The sequence below is a fragment of the Centruroides sculpturatus genome, unplaced genomic scaffold (genome assembly GCF_000671375.1).
Source record: "Centruroides sculpturatus isolate CEXI.00-Female unplaced genomic scaffold, Cexi_2.0 scaffold1664, whole genome shotgun sequence".
NCBI lineage: Eukaryota > Metazoa > Arthropoda > Arachnida > Scorpiones > Buthidae > Centruroides > Centruroides sculpturatus.
The window spans coordinates 71,128-95,766 of record NW_019385917.1 but is presented as its reverse complement, the minus strand read 5'-3'; the positions used below and the strand labels follow the sequence as shown (position 1 = coordinate 95,766).

At 35.1% G+C, this 24,639-nt stretch overlaps 3 protein-coding genes and 2 pseudogenes across 9 annotated transcripts in view; 4 read left to right on the top strand and 1 right to left on the bottom strand.

The window, feature by feature from the left end:
- Nucleotides 1–15,268, top strand: part of LOC111612563 — a 23,455-nt gene extending 8,187 nt beyond the window's left edge. For 3 of the 7 annotated variants that reach the window (XM_023353793.1, XM_023353792.1, XM_023353791.1), the window contains 2 exons: nt 1,986–2,104; nt 14,961–15,262. In XM_023353793.1, coding sequence (XP_023209561.1) covers nt 1,986–2,104; nt 14,961–15,235 — 394 coding nt within the window. In that variant the 3' untranslated portion in view covers nt 15,236–15,262. Of the gene's footprint in view, nt 1–1,985; nt 2,105–2,199; nt 2,218–4,940; nt 4,970–14,960 lie in introns of those variants that run through there. The other 4 variants (XR_002754629.1, XR_002754627.1, XR_002754628.1 and 1 more) reach the window with 4 other exon arrangements.
- LOC111612562 lies at nt 9,843–11,687 on the top strand (annotated as a pseudogene).
- A 1,824-nt stretch (nt 15,269–17,092) lies between the features above and the next one.
- On the top strand, nt 17,093–17,599 carry LOC111612566. Its single transcript, XM_023353797.1, has one exon. The coding sequence runs from the start codon at nt 17,093–17,095 to the stop codon at nt 17,597–17,599; it is 507 nt and encodes a 168-aa protein (XP_023209565.1).
- An 86-nt stretch (nt 17,600–17,685) lies between these two features.
- Nucleotides 17,686–20,509, top strand: LOC111612565 (annotated as a pseudogene).
- A 550-nt stretch (nt 20,510–21,059) lies between these two features.
- LOC111612564 lies at nt 21,060–22,707 on the bottom strand. The gene has a single exon (XM_023353795.1). It carries the CDS (start codon nt 22,103–22,105, stop codon nt 21,197–21,199), a length of 909 nt encoding a protein of 302 aa, XP_023209563.1. The 5' UTR covers nt 22,106–22,707; the 3' UTR covers nt 21,060–21,196.
- Between the last annotated feature and the right edge of the window lie 1,932 nt (nt 22,708–24,639).

Below are 24,639 nucleotides of genomic sequence, written 5' to 3'. Positions count from 1 at the left end.
ATTCAATAAATAGAGTTCTAATAAAGATAGAACGTAAAAACTTTTTATTCCAAAGCTAAAAGACTCCTCTAAGTAATATATAAATATGTATTCGATAATTTTTACTTTTCCGGCTGTTATATATAACAGAGGGAAAGTGTAGCGCTGGGTCAAAAAATGACCCCTCCCAAATTTTTTTGGATGCAGGATACCTTGAAATTTCGAGATATGCAAAATATTTGAGGTTTTTCTATATCAGACAAAAAACTATCACACGTAAACTGGAACAATATACTACAAACAACAATTAACACCTCAATACTACTTTCAGCAGTCAAAAGGTTTTAATAATCTAACGTTTTCGGCTGTCTTTCAGAGGTCCTCCTCAGGATGAAACATTAAAAATCAGTTCTATCTTTTGAAGGATTCTAATAATCGAATACAGCTGTGTTCCAAACTTTTAAATATTTAAACGATGCATACGATATAAAAATCGTTACGTTTACAACACAAAAAAATTATTATTTTAAAATAACGCTATACATAAATTATTATTGTAGAGTTGTGAAAATTAGCGCAATGTAAACGATTTGTTTTACAATAATGCTATACATTAATTATTATTATAGAGTTGTGAAAATTAGCGTGATGTAAATGCTGTTTTCTTATACAAAGCAGAAAGATTAAAAATAATTACACTTCCGATTATTGTTGTGCTTTGTGGCAATGTAAATAATATTTCCACGATTGTGGAATCGGAATATAATCGGAGTTGATGCAGTTTCCCTTCATGGTTTCTATATAAATCTCAATAGCCTCCAACGTTTTTCTATGTGCAGATGTTAGACTGTGGGGGGGCATGATTTTGTTCATTCTGTTTGAAGCCTAATAATTTTTGTGGTCAGAGTGGTCAGAATCGGAGTCATATGGTTTAACACAGGAGTTAGTTATTAAGCGTCAAAGTGGTTGAACTAAATCATGTCTCCATTTACATTGTAACATCTTAGACGAGAACATCTTAACGGGTTTTACTGTACTATTATAAAATGGCAAAAAAACTTACTTTGAGGGTAGTGACACATTTTATTTTATTTTTTTAAATTTTGAATGCTAATAACAAGTAAAATATTCATTAAGAGATATGACACATGACTACTTTTATATCTTCACCCTGTTGACCTTTAATTAAGGACCAAAATTTAATAGTATTAATGCCCCTTTATACTCAAGCTACAGTGCCACATTTTGTTTTTAAACTTTACCCATTCTGAGATATTGTTTAATATCTCAGAATGGGTAATTTTTTGTTCTGAGATATTGTTTAATATCTCAGAATGGAAAATAAAGAAATTAAACAAATTAGATGTTAACACACACACACGTGTGAGAATTTTTCCCCTTTTATTGACTTTTTTGAGGGGTTTGGGAGGTCTCCAAACATGTAGATTTGAAAAAAAAAACTTGGAGGGTCAAATTTGACATGATTCCAATATTTTTCCGTTTTATATACTTAACAAGTTGGTAATTAAAAAGGAGTCTGAGTTGGCGGACTTTTTTGATGACTCTGACTCCGGCTAAAACACCAAAACTCCATGACTCCGACTCCACAGCCCTGCTTATAATATATATATTAAGTTAGCAGTGGTCACATTATAGTGAATCATTCTATATTAATTGAATTCTTTGACTCATACCAACTAAATAATAAGAGTCTCATACTAAAGATAATCCACACTAAGTAAGATATTTCTGTAAATTATTAGTAATTTGAATTGAAAAGCAGGTCTACATTCTTTATCTAAAATTTACTATTTAGAAAGATTAAGGTCAAATATTTTTGATTGATATGTATAGATTGTCATTTGAGTTTTTATTCTATGTAGTTTTTAATCATATAAAGTTTATTACTGTGATATCAAATTATTTATTGCAATTAGCATTAAATCTTTTAATAGCTTTTAAAATTACTATTAATTATAAATAATTTAGTTAATTAATTTTTCTAGGCCTCAATCTTATGAATTTACAGAAACTGGAAAAAGAAAACTTAATACATATTTTTCAAGTTCATGTAAAAACAGATTTTTGTTAAATCAAAATGTTACTAATCCTTTTCTCTCAAAAGGTGAGTAAAAATAGATTTTATCTTTTGAACTGATATATAATTAATCTATTACTGAATTTATTAAATTTAAAATTTATTGTTTTTCTTTACCTCAGCCATACCTATTAATTAATTTTTTTTTTTTTTTCATTGGGGATCATCACTTCCCTTTACAGGGATCAGAACACCCCGCACCACTATTGCACAACGGGGTTTGTTAATTTCTTTGTTTGTTACAATCTTTAATACAGTAATTTAACATAACAAATAAAATAAATAAAAGAAACAATTAACATACTACTGGGCAACTCGCCCAGGATCAAATTACAATTGAGCGCTCTTGCTCTTATGAACCTTCCTAAAGAAAAACTGAATTTCTTTGTATGTCGTATCATTCCGAATCAGGTTATAAATACTACAGGGCCAACCTAGCCCCTCAGCCAACGCAACCGATTTCAATAAATGTCTCTGATATTGCCATTGTATACATTCATAAATGATGTGTTGCAAATCCTCTATAGCTTCACCACAAATACAACCATATCTAACATCAAGGTTAAAACGCCTTTTAAACTCTCCCAGACCATCGTGCCCGGAGAGGAAAATCAGTACCACTCTATCATGACTCAGCCATTTCATTTGCTTTAACCGTTCTTCAATATTAGGCAAATAGCCAAAAGTTTGCCTTCCTTTATCACTGGTTGTCCAATTATCTTGCCATATTCTTATAGTTTCATTTCTCAAAAATATCTTTGCCCAGCACTTTGGTCTTATATCGAATATAACCTGTGTATTACTTATCGCCTCCTTTGCCAATCTATCCGCCCTTTCATTTCCATAGATTCCCACATGGGCACGAACCCATTTAAACTTAATACTCTTTAGCATCCTTTTATCATACAAGAGCTTTTTAATATTATATACTTGTCGTTGTTTCAAATTCTGACTTAATAAAGCTTGAAGGGCACTAAGGCTATCTGTACTGATACATACACTTTCTCTCCTATTGTTTTGAATACACTGCTTTAGTAATTGCCAAAAGCTCAGCCTGAAAATTTGAGCAATACTCTTCTAGTTTATAATTTTGACTATAAATTTCTTCATTTCTTTTGTACACCACAATTGCAGCTCCGGTCCCTTCTTCGGTCTTAGAACCATCAGTATAAATTTCAGTATAGCACCTTTGCTGATCCATCTCTTGTACCCTAAACTCCATTGCCGGATGAGGCAATTCCGTAATTAATATGTCTCGTTCATAATTGCCTATCTCAAAATTCAAGGAAGATAACCTCTCTGTATTACTTGTCTTCAACCAAAAACGTTTGGCCCGTTCCTCGATAACTAATTCAATTGGAGCCTTGCCAGCCAAAACCATTAGCCCCTCTGTTGATGTCGTCCTATAACATCTCGTCAATCTCAGCAAAGCTATTCTCTGTGCTTGTCTAAGATGCTTATTCTGCAATGAGTTATGTACCTTATCACACCAAACTGTTTAGCAGATTTCCATTTTGTACAGATTATAGTATATTTTTATCGCAAATGTTATAAATTATGGTTGAGAAATAAATTATAGAGCTGTAAGTTGAAATATATAAATGATTTATTATATTATTGAAAAAAAGAAATACAGTCGACTCCCCTATAACATTGTTGATAATTCCGTTTTATATGAATTCCACGTTGTACGAGTCNAGTAGTAATACGAAAGATTCAGGACAGGAGACACCTTAAATATACAGAAGCATGACATATACATAAGAACAAACAAGCAGGACAAGCAATAAACTTTAGAGAATCGTATAAAGTCTCTGCAGCGTGGAGACCAGGTGTAATATGAATATATCAGTAAAAAAAAAGGCATGGACAGTTAAAGAAATAGGCACAGTTGTTGCTTTTTATCTTATCAGTTAGGTTAATTTATTAATTTATTTTTATTTTTTATGTTTAGTTTATTTATTTGTTTGTATGTAATTTGCATTTTAATTACTTATTTACATATTGATAATGGACTTGTGCACTTGACATTAAGAAAGTTTAATAGTTTAAAAACGTTCCAAAATAGGTTTTGTTCTGTAGAAATCAGAATCTTTTGATTCTTTCCTGAAGATCAGTCAACTGGCCAAAAGCATCAGAAGATTTAATAAAAAGACCGCATATTAAAAGGTTTTTAAGGTTTGGTTGTTTGTAAATGCAGTTAGAGAAGAGAGTTAGAAAATTTTTTAAAAACTGGTTTGTTGAAAATAACTTGTAAAAAAACAATTTAGCACTAGTAACATATATACAAGTACTACAGTATATATGCAGTATACCTTAAAATTGTTTTATCTCATATGTAAAATATAATATTTAAAGCTTGTTATAAAACAATTACATTTTCTCTGGTTTTAGCTATTTCTGTCAATATATCCATAATTTGATATTATTATATCATCATCCAATAGATAAACATTAACATTATAAAAATATCTTTTAAGTAAATTTTAAATTTATGTAAATTTAAGATTGAAAATCTTAAATTTTAAATTAAGATTGTAAATCTTAAACTTATGGAAATTTAAAATTTACTTAAAAATTATTATATTTTCTTTTGTTTTGTATTAATTTATCTTCTGAATATTAATTAAATGATAAATATTATTTGGCTTCTTAAGAAGTTATTTGATTGTTTAAGTGAAAATTATAGTAGATATGTTAAATTCTATAACTTGACAAAATCTTAAATATTTAATATCTAATTTAGAATTGATATATTTTCTGTTATTCTTTGTGTATGTTATTATTTTGTTCTTAAATAAATTTTTAATTTAATCTTTAGATATCCATTTTAATATAAAGTAAATGCATATTTAATTTTTAGAAGAAACTAGAGATGAAGATAAATACTTTNTATAAATTTCTTCATTTCTTTCGTACACCACAATTGCAGCTCCGGTCCCTTCTTCGGTCTTAGAACCATCAGTATAAATTTCAGTATAGCACCTTTGCTGATCCATCTCTTGTACCCTAAACTCCATTGCCGGATGAGGCAATTCCGTAATTAATATGTCTCGTTCATAATTGCCTATCTCAAAATTCAAGGAAGATAACCTCTCTGTATTACTTGTCTTCAACCAAAAACGTTTGGCCCGTTCCTCGATAACTAATTCAATTGGAGCCTTGCCAGCCAAAACCATTAGCCCCTCTGTTGATGTCGTCCTATAACATCTCGTCAATTTCAGCAAAGCTATTCTCTGTGCTTGTCTAAAATGCTTATTCTGCAATGAGTTATGTACCTTATCACACCAAACCGATGCGGCATATGTCATTATTGGAACAAACATTCCATCATAAATAATTTCCATGGCCGAAGACCTAAGGCCCCAAGTACCATTAGCAACTTGTGCCAATTTACTAAAAATAATATTACTCTTAGTTTTAAGTCCTTTAATATGTTTATTCCAGCTCATTCTATTGTCTATCACAACTCCCAAGTAATTTAATTTCTTTACTATCTGTATTTTTTCATTTCTCATCTTAATGATTGGAAGCCTTCTCTCGAAAGCCGATGTAAAATCCCTTGCCAGAATCATAACTTTAGTTTTTGCAGGATTAAAATCCAATTTGTTTTCCTTACCCCATTTATCAATGTCTGTTAGAATGTTATTACATTCTTTTTCGATTTGTCTACGTGAATAACCAGCCATAACTAATATAATATCATCTGCATATGCAGTACACCTTGTTTCAGTGTCCTGAATCTTCTTAATCAGTGCATCAAAGTAAATAACCCAGAAACTAGGGCCCGACTTCGGCCCTTGCGGGCAACCTCTCTCCAATTCTTTTACAATCTTTGTATAATTCAAATGATATGTTGCAGTACGATCTTTAAAATAATCTTTCGCCATCAAATACAGATTCCTCGGGCACCTTTTCTCTCTTAATTGCCATAAAATAAAATGCCACCATGCATTGTCAAAGGCACCTCTTATATCCATACTTATTGCAACTGCATACTTAGCTGTTTCCAGCACATTTTTAATATCCTTTATAACTTTGTTGATTGCATCTTCTGTGCCCCTCTGAGCTCTAAATCCGTACTGTAATTCGCTTATCCTTCCTTCACCTTCCATATACCAATTTATACGCCATATCATCAAATCATCAAGCACCTTGCCCATAATGGGCAGGAGACTTATCGGCCGGAAACTACTAGGATCTGAAAGATCCCTCTTCCCCGGCTTGGGAATGATCACAACTTTAGCCATTTTCCATCTCCTTGGGAATATTCCATAATTCAAGCATTGATTGTATACTTCTATGAGTGCCTGTGGATTGGTTTCCCAAATCGCCTTAACTATCTGTATTACAATTCCATCTTCCCCTGGAGCCTTATTTGCTTTGATCCTATTAATACTATCTTGAATTTCATTCTTTGTAAAAGGTGGGTCATCTCTTTCAACATATTCCTCATCCACTTTCTTCCTAATCTCACTTTGATTTTCATTATTTTCTGAATGTATATCCCTTGGAAAAAACATTTCTAGGAGGAAGGAAACAGAATCCTCCAAAGTCAAGGTATCTCCATTTTGTGTCTTAATAGTCGATGTTATCACCCTTGTTTTTAATTTACCAGTGCTTAACTTAAACACAAAGTTCCAGGGATTACCAGAGTTTTCTTCACAAAACCGTCTCCAAGAATTTACCTTATATTCCTTAATCTTGTTTTTATAAAATTTTTCGAACCTTAAGAAAGCATCCCTCCTTCTTCCTCTTTCACTTGGGTTATTACAATGCTGGAACCTTCTTCTCAATTTATTATTCTGTTTCCTGATATAGTATAACTCACTATTCCACCAGGGAACTACATGTTTATTTTGCCTTTTAAGGGGAATACAATCCCAACAGATTTCATTAACTTTATCAATAAACTTCTCAATTTTTTGTACTGTTTCTTCCCTATTAATACTTTCCCTATTTACTATATCACTCAATTCTTTTACACATCTATCAAAGAATCTTTCCCATCTTGGCCTATTGACATCATATCTCCTTTCCTCTACCTTTGAACCACTTTTAGGTACACTTACTGTAAAACATATGGGCGAATGATCACTGAGACACCCTTCACTATCCACTTCCCAGTCACTAAGCGACACCAATCCATTATCATTACAGATTGTCAAATCGATCCAACTACAGCCCCTTGGACCAACAAATGTCGGCGGAGAAGTAGGATCATTAACTATATGCAAGCCATGCATTGCCAAGAATTCCATAAAGCCATCAACTTCTGGATCTTGATTTGGGTCTTCCCATATCGGAGAATGAAGATTAAAATCACCTCCAATAATTATTGCCAGATCTTGAAATTTTTTACAAATTTTGTCTATATTATCATATGTGCAACTTAAGTCTTCACCAAAAACTCTGTAGATGCTTACAATAATTAACTTATTTCCAGCCACATTAAGTTCTGCACATACACACTGTTGATTGCTTACTTCAGAATGAAAATGTATATCAATATCCATTATTGATACCGCAATAGTTGCTTGCGGTTTGACAGTACCTTGATGAAGTACCTTTATTCTTCTACTTAAACATGCCACTTTATCATTAACTGTATATGGTTCTTGCAACAGTGCGACATCCTTTGATTCTAGTCTTTTATTCGTCATTGAATTTGCTGCAATTGCCCTCTGCATATTTCCTTGTATTATTTTAATTACTTTTTTCTCATTAATTGATTCCACCTCCATAATCAGTCCGACTAATAATTGTTGCCTTCGCCCTCAATACCAATGGACATTTTCTATCTAGGGCATTATGCCTTGTATCTGCCAGTTTATCCCTCTTACAGTTACAACACATTCTAACAGTATTTTTATTCGGACAATCTCTGTATCTATGACCCTCTCCACACTGACTACATGTGGGGGTCTCTTGCTTGCAATCCCGGGCAAAATGCCCCATTCTACAACAATTAAAACACTGTACTATAGGTACAAAATCCTCCACTGGGCATCTCACCCATTGTAAATTCAGTTTTCCAAGCTTTAATAGCTGTATTCTATTTTGAGGGCTAACATCAACCACCCAACTAGAGGTGGATTTATTCCTATTTCCTAGGGGAAATCTAACCATGAAACCCCTTTCAAATTCTTCAAATCCTGTATTATTTCCCTGCAATATTTCATTTTGCTGATATACATACTTTATAATATCATCTTTTTCAATTTCTTTTGGTACCAAATGTATAATTACTTTTGGCACTCTTATCTTAGGCTCAGGTGCTGTCATTCCTGATATCTCAACCACTGCCTTTTGTAGCTTGATCTTGTCACTCGTCTTTTCAACTTCAATAGCAATTGCTCCATTTCATAACTTCCTTAAATCTTCACCCTCTGTTAATATTTCTATGATTGTTTCAACTTTCCTGAGTATTTGTGGGATATGATCCCTTGTTTCTATTTTCGAATGAGCATTAGATACTAGATATTCGTGTAGTTCATCTTGAACCTTTTGAGCAGCGGTAATCCTGTTACCTTGCAATCCATCCTGCCGACTTGGCAGTAATGGAGTTGAATCCTGTGGCTCTTCCTCGAACACTTCATCACCCCCTTTCCGGGCAAGAACAAAATGTGGAGGCTTACTCGCCATCACACAACCAAATAGCCTTAAAAAAGGCTTTTAAAAGTCGCAACTACCTTTAGCTTCCCTAAAAAGGTACTAACGGGCCACACCACGTGGAGGTAGGTAGCTACTTTCCCAAGAGCTCACGATAAAAGCAGCGAAAAGATCACAGAGAAAACGCTCCGGAATATTCGCCAAAAAACACAATCGGAAAACTCACAATGGGACCAGCGGCCCGGCGGAAAGGGCTGTTACACCCACACCAATATGGGTTTCGGCCGGACTTGTCTTCCTGCCAGGCGCTACATCGTGCAGTTTCTCTGGTTCGCCAGAACCGCCGGCAGGGCCTCCACACGTCGCTCGTTTCGATGGACGTCGCGGGGGCTTTTGACAACGTCTGGTAGCCATCCATTGTGGGTGAACTGAGGAAGGCGAACCTGCCGACCACCCTTGTATCACTTACCAGGAGTTTCCTGAGCGACATCGAGGTAATTTACGAAACGCCGAGTGCAAGACATACGAAGATACTGGAGAGGGCTGTCTCCAAGGATCCTGTATCGGGCCTTTACTTTGGAACATTCTAGTGGACACGGCGCTGCAACTAGTCCTCCCGGACGATGTCCAGCTGCAGGCATATACTGACGATCTGTTGTTAGTAGTTGCAGGCTACAGCCGTAGCGACATGGAGAGTCGCGGCAACGAAGCTATAGAACAACTCATTCACTGGGGAGAGCTGCACAAGCTTTCTTTCAGCCCCGAGAAATCGGAGGCCCTGATGGTGGCCCGGACTGGAGTGTTGGCCCGTCGACCAATATACCGGATCCGGGGAAACCCCATCAGAAGGGTGAACGAGATCAAGTACCTCAGTGTTACCATCGATCAGACACTATGCTGGACGCCCCATTTGAGGAACGTTTGCGAGAAAACGAACCTCATGATAGCAGCACTATCAAGACTAGCGAGACAGCTCCGCACCCTAGTGAGAGGACAGTCAAGTGAGAGGACAGTCAGTGAGAGGCAAGACTAGCGAGACAGCTCCACATCCTAGTGAGAGGACAGTCAGTGAGAGGACAGTCAAGTATAGTGTTAGCTCACGCTAACACTATACTTGACTGTCCTCTCACTGAGGCTTTCTGCCGAGGGGCCGACCAAGTCGACTGGTCTCGGCCACCTGAACAAGTACTTCGAACGCTAACAGCTAGTAAAGGAAACTTAAAGAAACTAAAGGAATTGATGGAAATGGTCATAAACTTATGATCTATGTGCCTCGTTTCTAAGCGGCATAAACGCCCTCAGTCGAAGACGAAGAAAAGGCATAGTCTCTCAACCCTGTGGTGCCAATTTGGCGGGGCAGGGAAAGAGATCCCTTTCGGGGAAACGTCCTTAAGAGACTTAGTAGGCACAATCTTAGCTAAGAAAGATATAATCAAGATGACTCAAAGAGTTAAAGGAGTAACAAAAATTACATCTGAGAAACAAAGATGTTCCATCCATGAAAAAATGGAGAGATTGCTTTTAATTTGGATAAAAGAAAGGGAAATGAAAAAAGATGTAACTAGTATGACTATCATTCAAGAGAAAGCTAGAGAAATTTTTGAAGAACTGAAGAAACAAACTCCACATTCGTCACATGAGGAGATAGAATTCAAAGCTACTACTGGATGATTTTCAAAGTTTAGAAGGAGAACTGGCATTAAACATGTGGTGATTCACGGTGAGTCTGCTAGTGCAGATAAAGAAGAAGCTGAGAAGTTCTGTCTCAAATTTGAAGAATTCATTAAAAAAGAAGGATATTGTCCACAACAGATTTTCAATTATGATGAAACTGGTTTATTTTGGAAGCGCATGCCGAACCGTACTTACATTACAAAAGAAGAGAAAAATATTCCTGGGCATAAACCCATGAAAGACCGATTGACGTTACTTTTGGGAGATAATGCTAGCAGTGATATGAAGCTTAACCTACTTCTTGTCTATCACTCTGAGAATTCTAGAGCATTCAAAAAAATTCCGTAATTAAAGAAAAACTGCCAGTGATGTGGAGATTGAATAAAAGGGCATGGGTCACGCAGACTCTTTTTAAAAAATGGCTGTTTGAAGTTTGTGTTCCAAGCATCAAAGATTACTTTCAGACCAATAATTGCCATTGAAACAATTGGACAATGCACCAGGACATGCAAAAGACCTTGAAGCTAATTTGCTGGAAGACTTTCCCTAGCTGACAGTTCAGTTTCTACCTCTGAATACCACTTTGTTGATTCAACCAATGGATCAAGAGGTTATTGCAGGTTTCAAGAAATTGTATATTCAAGCACTGTTTCATAGTGTTTTGAAGCATGCCAGTTCTTTTCAACGGTGACATTAAAAACGTTTTGGAAAGAAAAATTTGATATTCTTGAAGCTATATGGCTCATTCAAAAGGCGTGGTCAGAAGTCACTCAACGACAGTTGAATTCTGCTTGGCAAAAGCTGTCCCCCCTGCATTCAGGGAGATGGAGATGATGTCCCTGAAATTATGGATTAAATTGTGACAACTGTTAGAGATATGGAATTGGAGGTGAATGAAGATGACATTGAAGAGCTCATAATGGAACCTGAAGCTGGATCTGATGACAGAAGAACTCCAAGAACTCTTGAATGAAGAACACCGAGAAACTCAGCGAAATGTGTTTTCTGAAAAAAAAGGAAGACGAATGAGGGTCAAAATGCCACATCTGCTATTAAAGATCTTTTGAAGAAGTGGGAGGATGTCAGAACAACAATCTTAGAATGGCATCCAAACCAGATTGAGGTTAATAGGCTTGAGGATCTCTATGATGAAAATGCTATTAATTACTTCCGAAAAATCCAGAAGAAGAGAGAAAAGCAATTGACATTGTACAGATTCTTTAATGTCTCACAAACAGAAAAACAATATGACCGATAAACATGCAAGACTGTGTATACAGTTGACCTCCCCTACAGCAATGTTGATTATTCCGTTTTATATGAATTCCATGTTGTACAAATCACTTAGATTTTACAAATACGTGAACCGTTCACAGCCCAGCACACGTATTTATAAAATCTAAGTGACTCATACAATATGGAATTCATATAAAACAGAATAATCAACAGTGTTATAGGGGGTTGACTGTATATGTATTTTTATTATTACATATAAATATAGTAAGAAAGTATATAATTTTTTATTTATTTTTTTGGGGTCTCCAGAACAAATTAATCAAATTTCCATAAAAATCAATGGTAAATTGATAATCAGTTAATGAACAATTTGGATAGCAAACAGAGTCTTGGAACAGATTATGTTCATTAACCAATCACCCACTGATAAACAAATACACACATCAGCCGAAACTCGATAATAAGCAAATATACACCTACCACTGCTGTAAGTGATCAGGCTGAAATTTGGATATAATCATTATATCCAGATTTCAGCCCAATCATTTATGGCAGTAGTTGGTGTATAATCACCCACTGTATTGCAAAAAATGTGTGTGGAATAGTGTGGGTTACTTCTTGCTTTATTTTCAATTTTGTCCTTAGCTAACAGAGATTGTTCATCCAATAAGTTGACAAGAGAATAAAATTTTCTTAGAACTATATAATGACATGTAATATGCAATCCACCTAGTTGTATGATTGACACTATGTGCAAATAGTCTTGGCATAAAAATTTCAGAAGATAAACAAATATTTGTTTATCCTCTGAAATTGTTTATTATCAGGACTAGTTAGATATCAATAGACAGGGACATTTGACTGGATACAGCCGGTCTTTTTGTCATTTACATCATAACTCTTTTGGATGGGCTGACATGGAGATGCTTTGAATAAGGGAAAGAAATTGGCTTTTAGATTTTTATGCCAGGATTGGGGGTCACATCAGTCTACCTCACCATCATTGAATGGTGAAGTGAGATTGATCCACATTATGCTTAGAAAGACTTGAAAAAGTATTAGACAATCTTTAAGGAATTTTTATTCCAAGTGTTTCTCTTATGTCCTGCTTGGAAGAAAAGACTCAGCAGGCAATTAGTTAGATATCTTGTACAGATGCAAATAGACTTAGGCACTTCCTCCACTGATACTTAATTATAAAATGTCTTGAATCTTTTCAGTACAATGCAAAGCACAGAAAGGGGTCGAAGGCTGAACCGGATGGTATCAGGGACAGGAAAAGTGGTATCACAGACTGGAAGAGCTGTGGGTAAGTCCTCTCAGCAAATTTTTCAGTTTTAATGGATATTGATATTTTTCCTTTCTTTTCATTTGTATCTCTTCCACTTGACAAAAAAATGAGTTCTTGGAAAAGACCCTCCAAATGAAGGGTGTGTTTTCCAGGAACTTTTGCATGAACCAATCCTTCTTTTTATTGGGAAGCATCAACAGTCAGTTTCAACATTCCCTTCTCACTCGATTTCTTTCGCAGGAGGAGCCATCTCTGGAGCAAGATCAGCCGTCTCTNCAGGATTTTTTTCTTCATGCGAAGACATTTCTTATGGTATAAGTAGGGTGGGTATTATGACAATGACTTTGAATATTACGTAACCGATCGCTCGATTTGTTGTCCCCTGGACGTGCTGCCCGCATGCAGTGCACACCTTGCACGCCCACTTACGGTGGGCCTGGTCCACATTGTACTGTAAACATCACCAAATTGTAAACATGTACATTTACAAGTATTGTACTGTATGTACATGAATTTGTAAATTTAGATTACTTGTTTTCTGTACTATATTAAAACCTAAAATTTATTTGTTTGTAAGCTTAAAATATATTCTTATTAGCCATATATTATTAAAAATTCATTTATCAATAAAATACAGAACTGGGAATGGTTATTTGTGGTTTAGCATAGTGACAAGTAAATTTGACTTATGTCACCTCTCCTGGAACAAATTACCAACGTAAAGTGAGGTATACTTGTATAGAATACCTATACAAGATGAAAGACTGCAAAATGAGCTGTACTACATTGGAGCCACAGGAAGGTCATTAAAAGAAAGATAAAAGAGTATTAAAGGAACATATGAAATGCACTAGCGATTTATGTTATAGCAAACCCAACAGAGGTTACAGTGGAGTGGGAAAGAGCAGTAGTAATACGAAAGATTCAGGACAGGAGACACCTTAAATATACAGAAGCATGACATATACATAAGAACAAACAAGCAGGACAAGCAATAAACTTTAGAGAATCGTATAAAGTCTCTGCAGCGTGGAGACCAGGTGTAATATGAATATATCAGTAAAAAAAAAGGCATGGACAGTTAAAGAAATAGGCACAGTTGTTGCTTTTTATCTTATCAGTTAGGTTAATTTATTAATTTATTTTTATTTTTTATGTTTAGTTTATTTATTTGTTTGTATGTAATTTGCATTTTAATTACTTATTTACATATTGATAATGGACTTGTGCACTTGACATTAAGAAAGTTTAATAGTTTAAAAACGTTCCAAAATAGGTTTTGTTCTGTAGAAATCAGAATCTTTTGATTCTTTCCTGAAGATCAGTCAACTGGCCAAAAGCATCAGAAGATTTAATAAAAAGACCGCATATTAAAAGGTTTTTAAGGTTTGGTTGTTTGTAAATGCAGTTAGAGAAGAGAGTTAGAAAATTTTTTAAAAACTGGTTTGTTGAAAATAACTTGTAAAAAACAATTTAGCACTAGTAACATATATACAAGTACTACAGTATATATGCAGTATACCTTAAAATTGTTTTATCTCATATGTAAAATATAATATTTAAAGCTTGTTATAAAACAATTACATTTTCTCTGGTTTTAGCTATTTCTGTCAATATATCCATAATTTGATATTATTATATCATCATCCAATAGATAAACATTAACATTATAAAAATATCTTTTAAGTAAATTTTAAATTTATGTAAATTTAAGATTGAAAATCTTAAATTTTAAATTAAGATTGTAAATCTTAAACTTATGGAAATTTAAAATTTACTTAAAAATTATTATATTTTCTTTTGTTTTGTATTAATTTATCTTCTGAATATTAATTAAATGATAAATATTATTTGGCTTCTTAAGAAGTTATTTGATTGTTTAAGTGAAAATTATAGTAGATATGTTAAATTCTATAACTTGACAAAATCTTAAATATTTAATATCTAATTTAGAATTGATATATTTTCTGTTATTCTTTGTGTATGTTATTATTTTGTTCTTAAATAAATTTTTAATTTAATCTTTAGATATCCATTTTAATATAAAGTAAATGCATATTTAATTTTTAGAAGAAACTAGAGATGAAGATAAATACTTTTCTTTAAAATTTACATCTATAAAAAGAAATTTGTCTCTCACATCCTTAGAAGAAGATACACACAACATTTTCACTCAGAAGTATCATTCTTCTAAAATTCACAAAAAAGATGATGATGATGATTATGAAATGCCAAAATATAAATTTGAGTCATTGTGTTTTGAAAATGTATCTAAAGATGAATTTGTAAAAGAAATATTAATGCTTGATTTAGTAAAAGAAGAAGAAGAAAAATTAAAGGTATGATAGTTTTTCCAATTGTATATTTTATATATAAGTAAGTAATAATGTTTTAACACTTTTACAAACAAGGTGTCTATAACTAAAGTTCACATATTCTGAGCAGTATTATAATCAAAATACATTAGTGATTATTTACTAAATATACTAATTACTTAGCACTATTGAATAAATAAATTGTAACACTATTTCTCACAGATTTTGTTTAGGATTTATTTAAAATTTAGCAAAATCAATGATCATTAGCAATTTTCAATTTCTTAAGATCATTATCATCATTATTTAATATATTTCAGAATTTGTCATTTATTAAAGGATCAGTACAGGTTATCTCAGAAAACTTTCTATATTCAATATTTTGAAAAGATATTAAATATAGAATCTTCATTAACATGAACATGTTTAACACATTGACTACCCAACTATGAGACAACTTGTAGTTTGCGTTATTTCCTAGGATGCCACCTACAAGTTATTTGTGCAGCTACGATGAAATTCATAGTATATCAGTGTAAATATGAATAGATTGCCTCGGGGCAAGAACAAAAAATCAAGGTTGGCTTACATGAACAGAACATTTATTAATAAATGAACAGAAAATATAATCATAAAAAGTTTATTCAAAAGCAAAAGCATATTTTTATTGTTTTGTGATAATTTTTAAAACAATCTTCCACACAAATGGCTGGCAGATTGGACAGAATTAACACGTTTCTCGGCTTTTTTTAGCTTTGATACAAATTTGACATAACTTTCAGATGCTGTGTTTTTTTTTTTTTTTTTTGGTAGGTGGGATATTTTGTAAATAATGAAGCTCTTGCAATTTAATTTTTTTTGAAACTGGTTGAATCTCTTCTCCAATCAATGTATTGATGAATGCTTCTCTAAACTTTATAAGTTTTATTTTAGAAGAAGTTGCTTTTTGAAAAAGTTTGTGTGCATTGTATATATATATATCTCTATAATATGTAATGCAACCTTTTTGGGCCATCTAATAGTTTTTCTTATACCCTGTTTGCACACAATCCATGACTCACTTTGATCTTGATTTATCTACAATTTCAATTCTGACTGTCACTAGTCAAATGTCATGCTGTTCGCACAGGCAGTCCACTTGAGAAGAACCCGGCTATTACACATGATGACAAAACTGACATAACTACGCATTTAGTCATGAACACCAACAAACAAAATGGAAGTTTTGATTAGAAATAAATACTTTTTCTTGCCATATATCTAATAATAGACAGAGGTCATCGTTTCTTCAGTTGTCTTTTTTATTTCTCTGTTAATAGCAGGGCTGTGGAGTTGGAGTCGTGGAGTTTTGGTGTTTTAGCCAGAGTTGGAGCCGTCAAAAAATCCACCGACTCCGACTCCCTTTTACTTGCCAACTTGTTATGTATATGAAACGGAGTCGGATGGTAAAGAAAAGTTGGAGTTGGACACTACAGCCCTGGTTAATAGCCCAACACGTGTTCTGTAGCCATCTTGTATTTTCTCATGCACGTGGGATTGTGGGATCTCTCTTATGACTGGATCTAGTTTCAAGAACTCTCTTGAGTCAATTGCAATTGAACCTCATTTCAGTCAAGATTGAAGAGAGGTCGCACCATGGCATAGTTGCNCTCACTGAGGCTTTCTGCCGAGGGGCCGACCAAGTCGACTGGTCTCGGCCACCTGAACAAGTACTTCGAACGCTAACAGCTAGTAAAGGAAACTTAAAGAAACTAAAGGAATTGATGGAAATGGTCATAAACTTATGATCTATGTGCCTCGTTTCTAAGCAGCATCTATAAAAGATGTGTGGAGCGAGTTGTCTGCTATGCCTGTGGAGTTTGGTGGAACGACACTGCCAATGTCAAAATGAGCAGGACGCTGCTCACAATCCAAAGGCCCGCTGCCCTGCGGATCACGAGAGCTTACAGATCTGTGTCTACGGATGCGGCCCTGGTCTTGGCCAGGCTGCTCCTGCTGCCCTTGGTAGTCAGCCAAGAGGCGGCCTTCTACAGAACTACAGTAGAAGGATTACAGTCAACGCATTGTAATCAGAAGTACCCAGTCAGGCTTAGGCATAGAATAGATGTTTTCAAAGTCCATCCGGCCCAATGGATTGGACTCGGCTGGGAAGTCGGTGAACCGACTGGTACGGGTGTTGAAATATACACCGATGGCTCAAAAGACGGCAGCGTAGTAGGTGCCGCATTCTGCGTCTTCTGTAATGGAGTGCAAGTGTACGAACAGTCAGTCAGACTGAATGAGGAGGCGTCCGTGTTCCAGGCAGAACTGGTGGCCTTGGTGAGGGCGTCCCAGTGGATCCTATTACATCCGGGTCCAGAGCCGGTCACGGTTTACTCTGATAGCCAGTCGTAGCTACAGGCTTTGAACGATGGGTACCATCGCGATTCGCTGGTACACGAGATCAGATGCAAGGTGCTGAGGGCAAGGCACGAGCGACAAGTTACCCTGTGTTGTGTCCGAGGCCACACCGGGATTTTGGGTAACGAGCGTGCCGATCAACTAGCAAAGGCGGGAACTAGCAGTCCTTTTATAACGAGGACGGTTGAACCCTCGGCTGTTTATATCAAAGGTACCTTGCGGAAACGATCGATGACCATCTGGCAAGAGTGCTGGAATCAAAGTACAGTAGGTAGGTCAACTTATGCCTTCCTGCCTGTAGTTGGCCTCACTCCGGTGTGCTGCAATAGGCTCACGACTCAAATACTGACCAGCCACAGGAAGTTTCCCCACTTCCAGTCTCGTTTCGGGCAAGGAGATGGTAGCTGCTCCTGTGGGAGTTCTTGCGGAGATGCAAGACACTATACTTGACTGTCCTCTCACTGAGGCTTTCTGCCGAGGGGCCGACCAAGTCGACTGGTCTCGGCCACCTGAACAAGTACTTCGAACGCTAACAGCTAGTAAAGGAAACTTAAAGAAACTAAAGGAATTGATGGAAATGGTCATAAACTTATGATCTATGTGCTTCGTTTCTAAGCGGCATAAACGCCCTCAGTCGAAGACGAAGAAAAGGCATAGTCTCTCAACCCTGTGTTGCCAATTTGGCGGGGCAGGGAAAGAGATCCCTTTCGGGGAAACGTCCTTAAGAGACTTAGTAGGCACAATCTTAGCTAAGAAAGATATAATCAAGATGACTCAAAGAGTTAAAGGAGTAACAAAAATTACATCTGAGAAACAAAGATGTTCCATCCATGAAAAAATGGAGAGATTGCTTTTAATTTGGATAAAAGAAAGGGAAATGAAAAAAGATGTAACTAGTATGACTATCATTCAAGAGAAAGCTAGAGAAATTTTTGAAGAACTGAAGAAACAAACTCCACATTCGTCACATGAGGAGATAGAATTCAAAGCTACTACTGGATGATTTTCAAAGTTTAGAAGGAGAACTGGCATTAAACATGTGGTGATTCACGGTGAGTCTGCTAGTGCAGATAAAGAAGAAGCTGAGAAGTTCTGTCTCAAATTTGAAGAATTCATTAAAAAAGAAGGATATTGTCCACAACAGATTTTCAATTATGATGAAACTGGTTTATTTTGGAAGCGCATGCCGAACCGTACTTACGTTACAAAAGAAGAGAAAAATATTCCTGGGCATAAACCCATGAAAGACCGATTGACGTTACTTTTGGGAGATAATGCTAGCAGTGATATGAAGCTTAACCTACTTCTTGTCTATCACTCTGAGAATTCTAGAGCATTCAAAAAAATTCCGTAATTAAAGAAAAACTGCCAGTGATGTGGAGATTGAATAAAAGGGCATGGGTCACGCAGACTCTTTTTAAAAAATGGCTGTTTGAAGTTTGTGTTCCAAGCATCAAAGATTACTTTCAGACCAATAATTGCCATTGAAACAATTGGACAATGCACCAGGACATGCAAAAGACCTTGAAGCTAATTTGCTGGAAGACTTTCCCTAGCTGACAGTTCAGTTTCTACCTCTGAATACCACTTTGTTGATTCAACCAATGGATCAAGAGGTTATTGCAGGTTTCAAGAAATTGTATATTCAAGCACTGTTTCATAGTGTTTTGAAGCATGCCAGTTCTTTTCAACGGTGACATTAAAAACGTTTTGGAAAGAAAAATTTGATATTCTTGAAGCAATACGGCTCATTCAAAAGGCACGATCAGAAGTCACTCAACGACAGTTGAATTCTGCTTGGTGAAAGCTGTGTTCCTCTTGCATTCAGGGAGAGAGAGATGATGTCCCTGAAATTATGGATGAAATTGTGACAACTGCTAGAGATCTGGAATTGGAAGTGATTAAAATGACATTGAAGAGCTCATAATGGAATCTGAAATTGATCTGACGACAGAACTCCAAGAATGCTTAAATGAACACCGAGAAACTCAGCTAGATGTGTTTTCTTCTGAAAAAGAGGAAGATGAAGAAGGATCAATGGCAACATCTGCTATTAAAGATGTTTTGAAGAAGTGGAAAGTTGTCAGAACAACGGTCTTAGAATGGCATCCAAACCAAATTGAGGTTAATAGGTTTGGGGATCTCCATGATGACATTGCTATTAATTACTTCCAAAAAATCCTGAAAAAGAGAGAAAAGCAATCGTCATTGGACAGATTTTTTAACCCCTACAAACGGAAAAAACATGACTAATAAAAATGCATGACTATGTATATTTGTATTTTTATTATTACATATAAATGAACATAGTAAGAAAGTATATATAGAATATAGGAACTTTTGATTTGGAATGGATGTCACATTATTTCAATTCAAAATTTCCCCTGAACGAATTTAGATAGTTGACCTGCACGACTCTATTGCTAACAGAAAAAATATGATGTACGAGGGCAAAACCACCACTAAAAAAATTGAGAGCATTGTGATGAAAAGTTTCAGCTTGGCATTGTGACAATATCACAGTAAATAATCACTCATTAGAATTAGTTTAGTTTATTTGGTTACTACGTGTCATGTTACATGACATGTTGACATGAGCAGTCTGCTGGGGAATCCCAGCAGATTGCATGAGCATTCCAGGAAAATTTTTGTGGGAAGCTGGACCCTATTTAGATGAAGAAAACCTGAAAAACTCTGTGGCCTGCCTGTTTGCAATACCCAAAACCACAACTAATTAACTATCAGAGTTTGGTAGTTTTATGCACTCTACTACTGGAGGGCATTTATTAGAATTAAGAACGTACTGTTCAGAAATGAAAAAACCCAAGTCGTTAGATGCAGAAAATTAAATACCTACAGGGTAACACTTTCAATTGCATACATGCAAGTGCTATATGCTATTGATTGCAGTAATTATATAGTGAGTCTATTCCACACTTTATCATTGTTGCAGTAATTATATCATTGCAGTAATTGCTTAATTACTGCAATGATATAATTTTATATAATATTTAATATATACATATTTTAAAATTATATCAATTTTTATAAAGATTACAGTATAGTTAGTTTTATTATTTTGTTAAATTTTTTGCCAGTAGATGACACTACATGTAAATCAGTAAATCTAATGTAAATAGAAATGAATTGATTTACAGAAACCCAATAGATATTTTGGGGTCAGATGTACAACATTATCTAAGTTAGGGCTATAAACGTAACTGGTGAGTTTCGTAGCAATTGGTTGAACTGCCTAGAATTGTATAGCGAACAGACAAACCGACATTCTTATTTATATATATAGATATAGATGTAGGGGTCGCTCTGGAATTTACCAACCATTTCTCCAGTTATAAATATTTTTCACCACTTCTAATTATTTATTGCCATCAGTTTTATTTACTAACTAGCATCCCTGTCGTGGCCTCGTCCACTCTTATATACATATAGAACTTCAAAAATTTGAACTAATTGTTCATTAATTATTTTTGGGTGATCAATGTCTAGTATTGCAGTAGAGTTTTGCAAAATATAAAAAAAATAAAATCATAAAATATCTGAATAAGTTATATTTTGAATTTTGTCACCTGTTCATATCAAAATTATTTGATTGTTATGATTTCCAGTTCTGGAAAGCTCTACATACAATTGGCCATGGGAGAAACTCTCCATACAAAGATCCACTCCAACACATTGGAATGTTTGGCCTTGCAATTTGTTAATTGTAATAGCAAAAGAAACTTTAATTGGAAATTGTAAGCATTTAAATTTAAATGGTAGATCAGTAGGAACCATTGGGATTCTAGAAATAAATGCCCCAATTTCCCCAGTCGCTGGTCCAGTGAAAATTATAGCTTCAATGATATTGTCGCACATAACTGTAATTTGTAACTTGATACCATTACAGGGATTGGGAAAATGAACATTACATAACAACATAATTGGAGAACCAATTTTTAATTTTAATTTATGTGGTGAGAATCCAGATGGGCTGAGAACATTAAGAAACTCTTGTGGATAATGGACTGCATCATCAGTGCTTAAAACTGTATCAATCAATAGATAATCTCGGTTGTTACCATTGACTTTTTCAAGAATAATGTTATTTATTTCTTCTGCCATTATATTTCTAGGTGAAATTATGGCTCTTTCACACAACCAAAGATATGGTTTATTCAATAAATCTGAAATATCAGGATAAATTTCAGAAATCAAATCATTGACTGTACTCACTATCTTACCTATGTTTTGACTGACAGTGATGTAGTCATTTTCGTTGTCTACTGTTCCGTCACCAATTTTCAGTAACTGTTTCAGAAATGGGGGATCTCCTCCTACAAGATGAGCTCTCATGTTCATACACAAATTGAGTTTTTCAATACTATTCCAAATACGTAAATACTTTAAGCATGCTTTTATTGTATCAGCTGTTGTACCTTTTGAAATCACAGGTAAAGTCTGCAGAAAATCTCCAGCAAAAACAAAGGTTATACCATCCATCAGTCTATTATTCGATCTAAGATCTTGTAAAAATCGATCAACAGCTTCAATATGAGCCCTATGACTCACCGTACACTCATCCCAGATTATAAATAATATTTCTCAGAGAATTTTTCAAAAGTGGGCCATTTTTACAGATCAGACAAATGGATTCTCCATCAAAAATACATTCAATGGTAATTTGAAAGTCAAGTGAGCAGTCCTGCCTCCATTGAGAAGCGTTGCTGTGATTCATGAGGATGCTACAGCCAGTGCTGTACCTCCTGCCAATCTCACTTTAGCCAACAGTAAATTAATCAAAAAGGTTTTCCCAGTTCCACCGGGAGCATCCACAAAAAATACTTTGCCTCAATTATTGATCACACTATCCATAATAACATTGAATGTGTATCTCTGATCATTGACCAATTTTGGTAGATTTAACTGCCACAAAAATTATGTGATTCGTGTATGTCATAAGGATGCCTGAAAAGAGAGTTATAAGGATCATTAGAATTTTGATTATCCCTGATAGGTGAAGCCTAACCGAATTCATGTAAATATTTTTCAGATAGACAGACCACCATATTCTCTATTTCAATCAAACCTTGATTGAAAATCTCTTCAGAGAACATCAATTCATAGTTTTTTAATCAATTTTGTTCTCGATGAAGAATATCTTGGCAAAAATTTGTTCAAAATGTTTCCCATAGAATTATAGGTTCAGATGGTTGACAGAAAACTAAAATAATAGCAAATAAATTTCTCATCTTCCAAGCATTTTTTGATATGATGGCATCAGAGTGTGTGTCTTTCCAATGATTATCATTCTCTAACAGGCCTAGTGCATTACATGTGGCTTTGAAAGTAGGATGAACAATACCATTGACGGTCTTTAAACTCTTGAATGAAGTTGGGCCTCAAATGTGATGTAATAACATCCTCAGATGAAAACATTCGCCTTGATTAGGATGAATAGTGTAAACTCTACCAAGTTCTGTATGTCTTTTGATTCCAGAATAGCCTTCAACATCTAGTCCTTGTTTCCTTCAAGAAAATCTATTATTCAACCAAGTATAATACCCTGGAACCTTGTGATATAAAAGTGTTCTAGTAAAATCATTTGATGAACATAGATAAAAAAAAAAAGTGGTCAGTGTTGTTTTCCATGGATTATTGATGACTTGATGAATATTATCCTCAGTGAAGTAAACTGTTTGATTATTTTCAAGATGTACAGCTAAATGGATCACAGCTGGAAATCTTTCATGAATAGAAAAATCAAAGAATTGCCAAAATGTTTTTGAAGAACATATGTAACAACCATTGATATAGTTGCTTATTTCATCATTCTCATCTTGAACAGAAAATGTGGCTTGATCAGAGCCTTTATTCACATACTACTTGTGTTACCTGTCATTGACAGGAGATATTTATTTGGTGAAATTATGTTTACTTAACTAAAGAGTATATCTGCAGAGAATTGTGTTACAGATTCATTATATTCTTATTAAAGATGTGGAATATTTTGTAGATAAACTTATTGAATAACCTCCCGATATACCAGGTGTATAAGCTTAAATCCGCTGTTTGCTAATAGATGGCGTAAGCGAGCGTATTAAGTTACCATGATGACACCATATTGTTTTTTTGATGATTTTGATGTCTGTCAACATTAATCAGTGCACATCATCAGATATTTCATACAACAACATATATTTTTTTTTGTAATCATGTCTACTTTTGTGCCAGAAAAAGAGCATATGCGGCAAGCTTTGCTTTTCTGCTTTAATTTGAAGAAATTGGCTGCCGAAGCACGTCAAATGCTTGTGGAGGCTTATGGAGACGGACCTTTATCGGAAACCACGTGCAGAGATTGGTTTTGTCAGTTCAAAGATGGAAATTTTACCTGAGCAACAAGAAGCGTGAAAATCGGTCCAAGAAGGTTGAGGACCATCAACTGCAGGCTCTTTTGGATGAGGACGATACCCAATCGCAAAAAATGCTTGCCGAGCAATTGGGTGTTACTCAACCAGCCATTTCCATGCGTCTACGTGCCATGGGAAAGATTCAGAAGATCAGAAAATGGGTGCTGCATGAGTTGAACGATAGGCAGATGGAGCGATGCCAAAACACATGCGAAATCTTGCTCGCCAGACAAAAAAGAAAATCATTTCTGCATCGGATTGTAACTGGCAATGAGAAATGCATATATTTTGAGAATCCTAAACGCAAGAAATCGTGGGTTGATCCAGGCAAGCCATCAACATCTTTCCCAAGACCAAATCGCTTTGGACGGAAGACAATGCTGTGCGTTTGGTAGGATCAGCAGGGTATTGTCTACTATGAGCTGTTGAAACCTGGTGAAACTGGCAATGCTCACCACTACCACCAACAACTGATCAAATTGCACTGTGCTCTGCGTGAAAAAAGGCCGGATTATCAGCAAAGACACGACAAGCTGATTTTCCTCCACGACAATGCACCATCGCATGTGTCAACATTGGTCCGAAACTACTTGGAGACACTCAACTGGGAGGTGCTACCCCATCCCA

Coding starts and splice junctions, on each gene's coding strand:
- LOC111612566 (XM_023353797.1), top strand. CDS start 17,093: ATGAGCAGGACGCTGCTCACAATCCAAAGGCCCGCTGCCCTGCGGATC.
- LOC111612564 (XM_023353795.1), bottom strand. CDS start 22,105: ATGGATGGTATAACCTTTGTTTTTGCTGGAGATTTTCTGCAGACTTTA.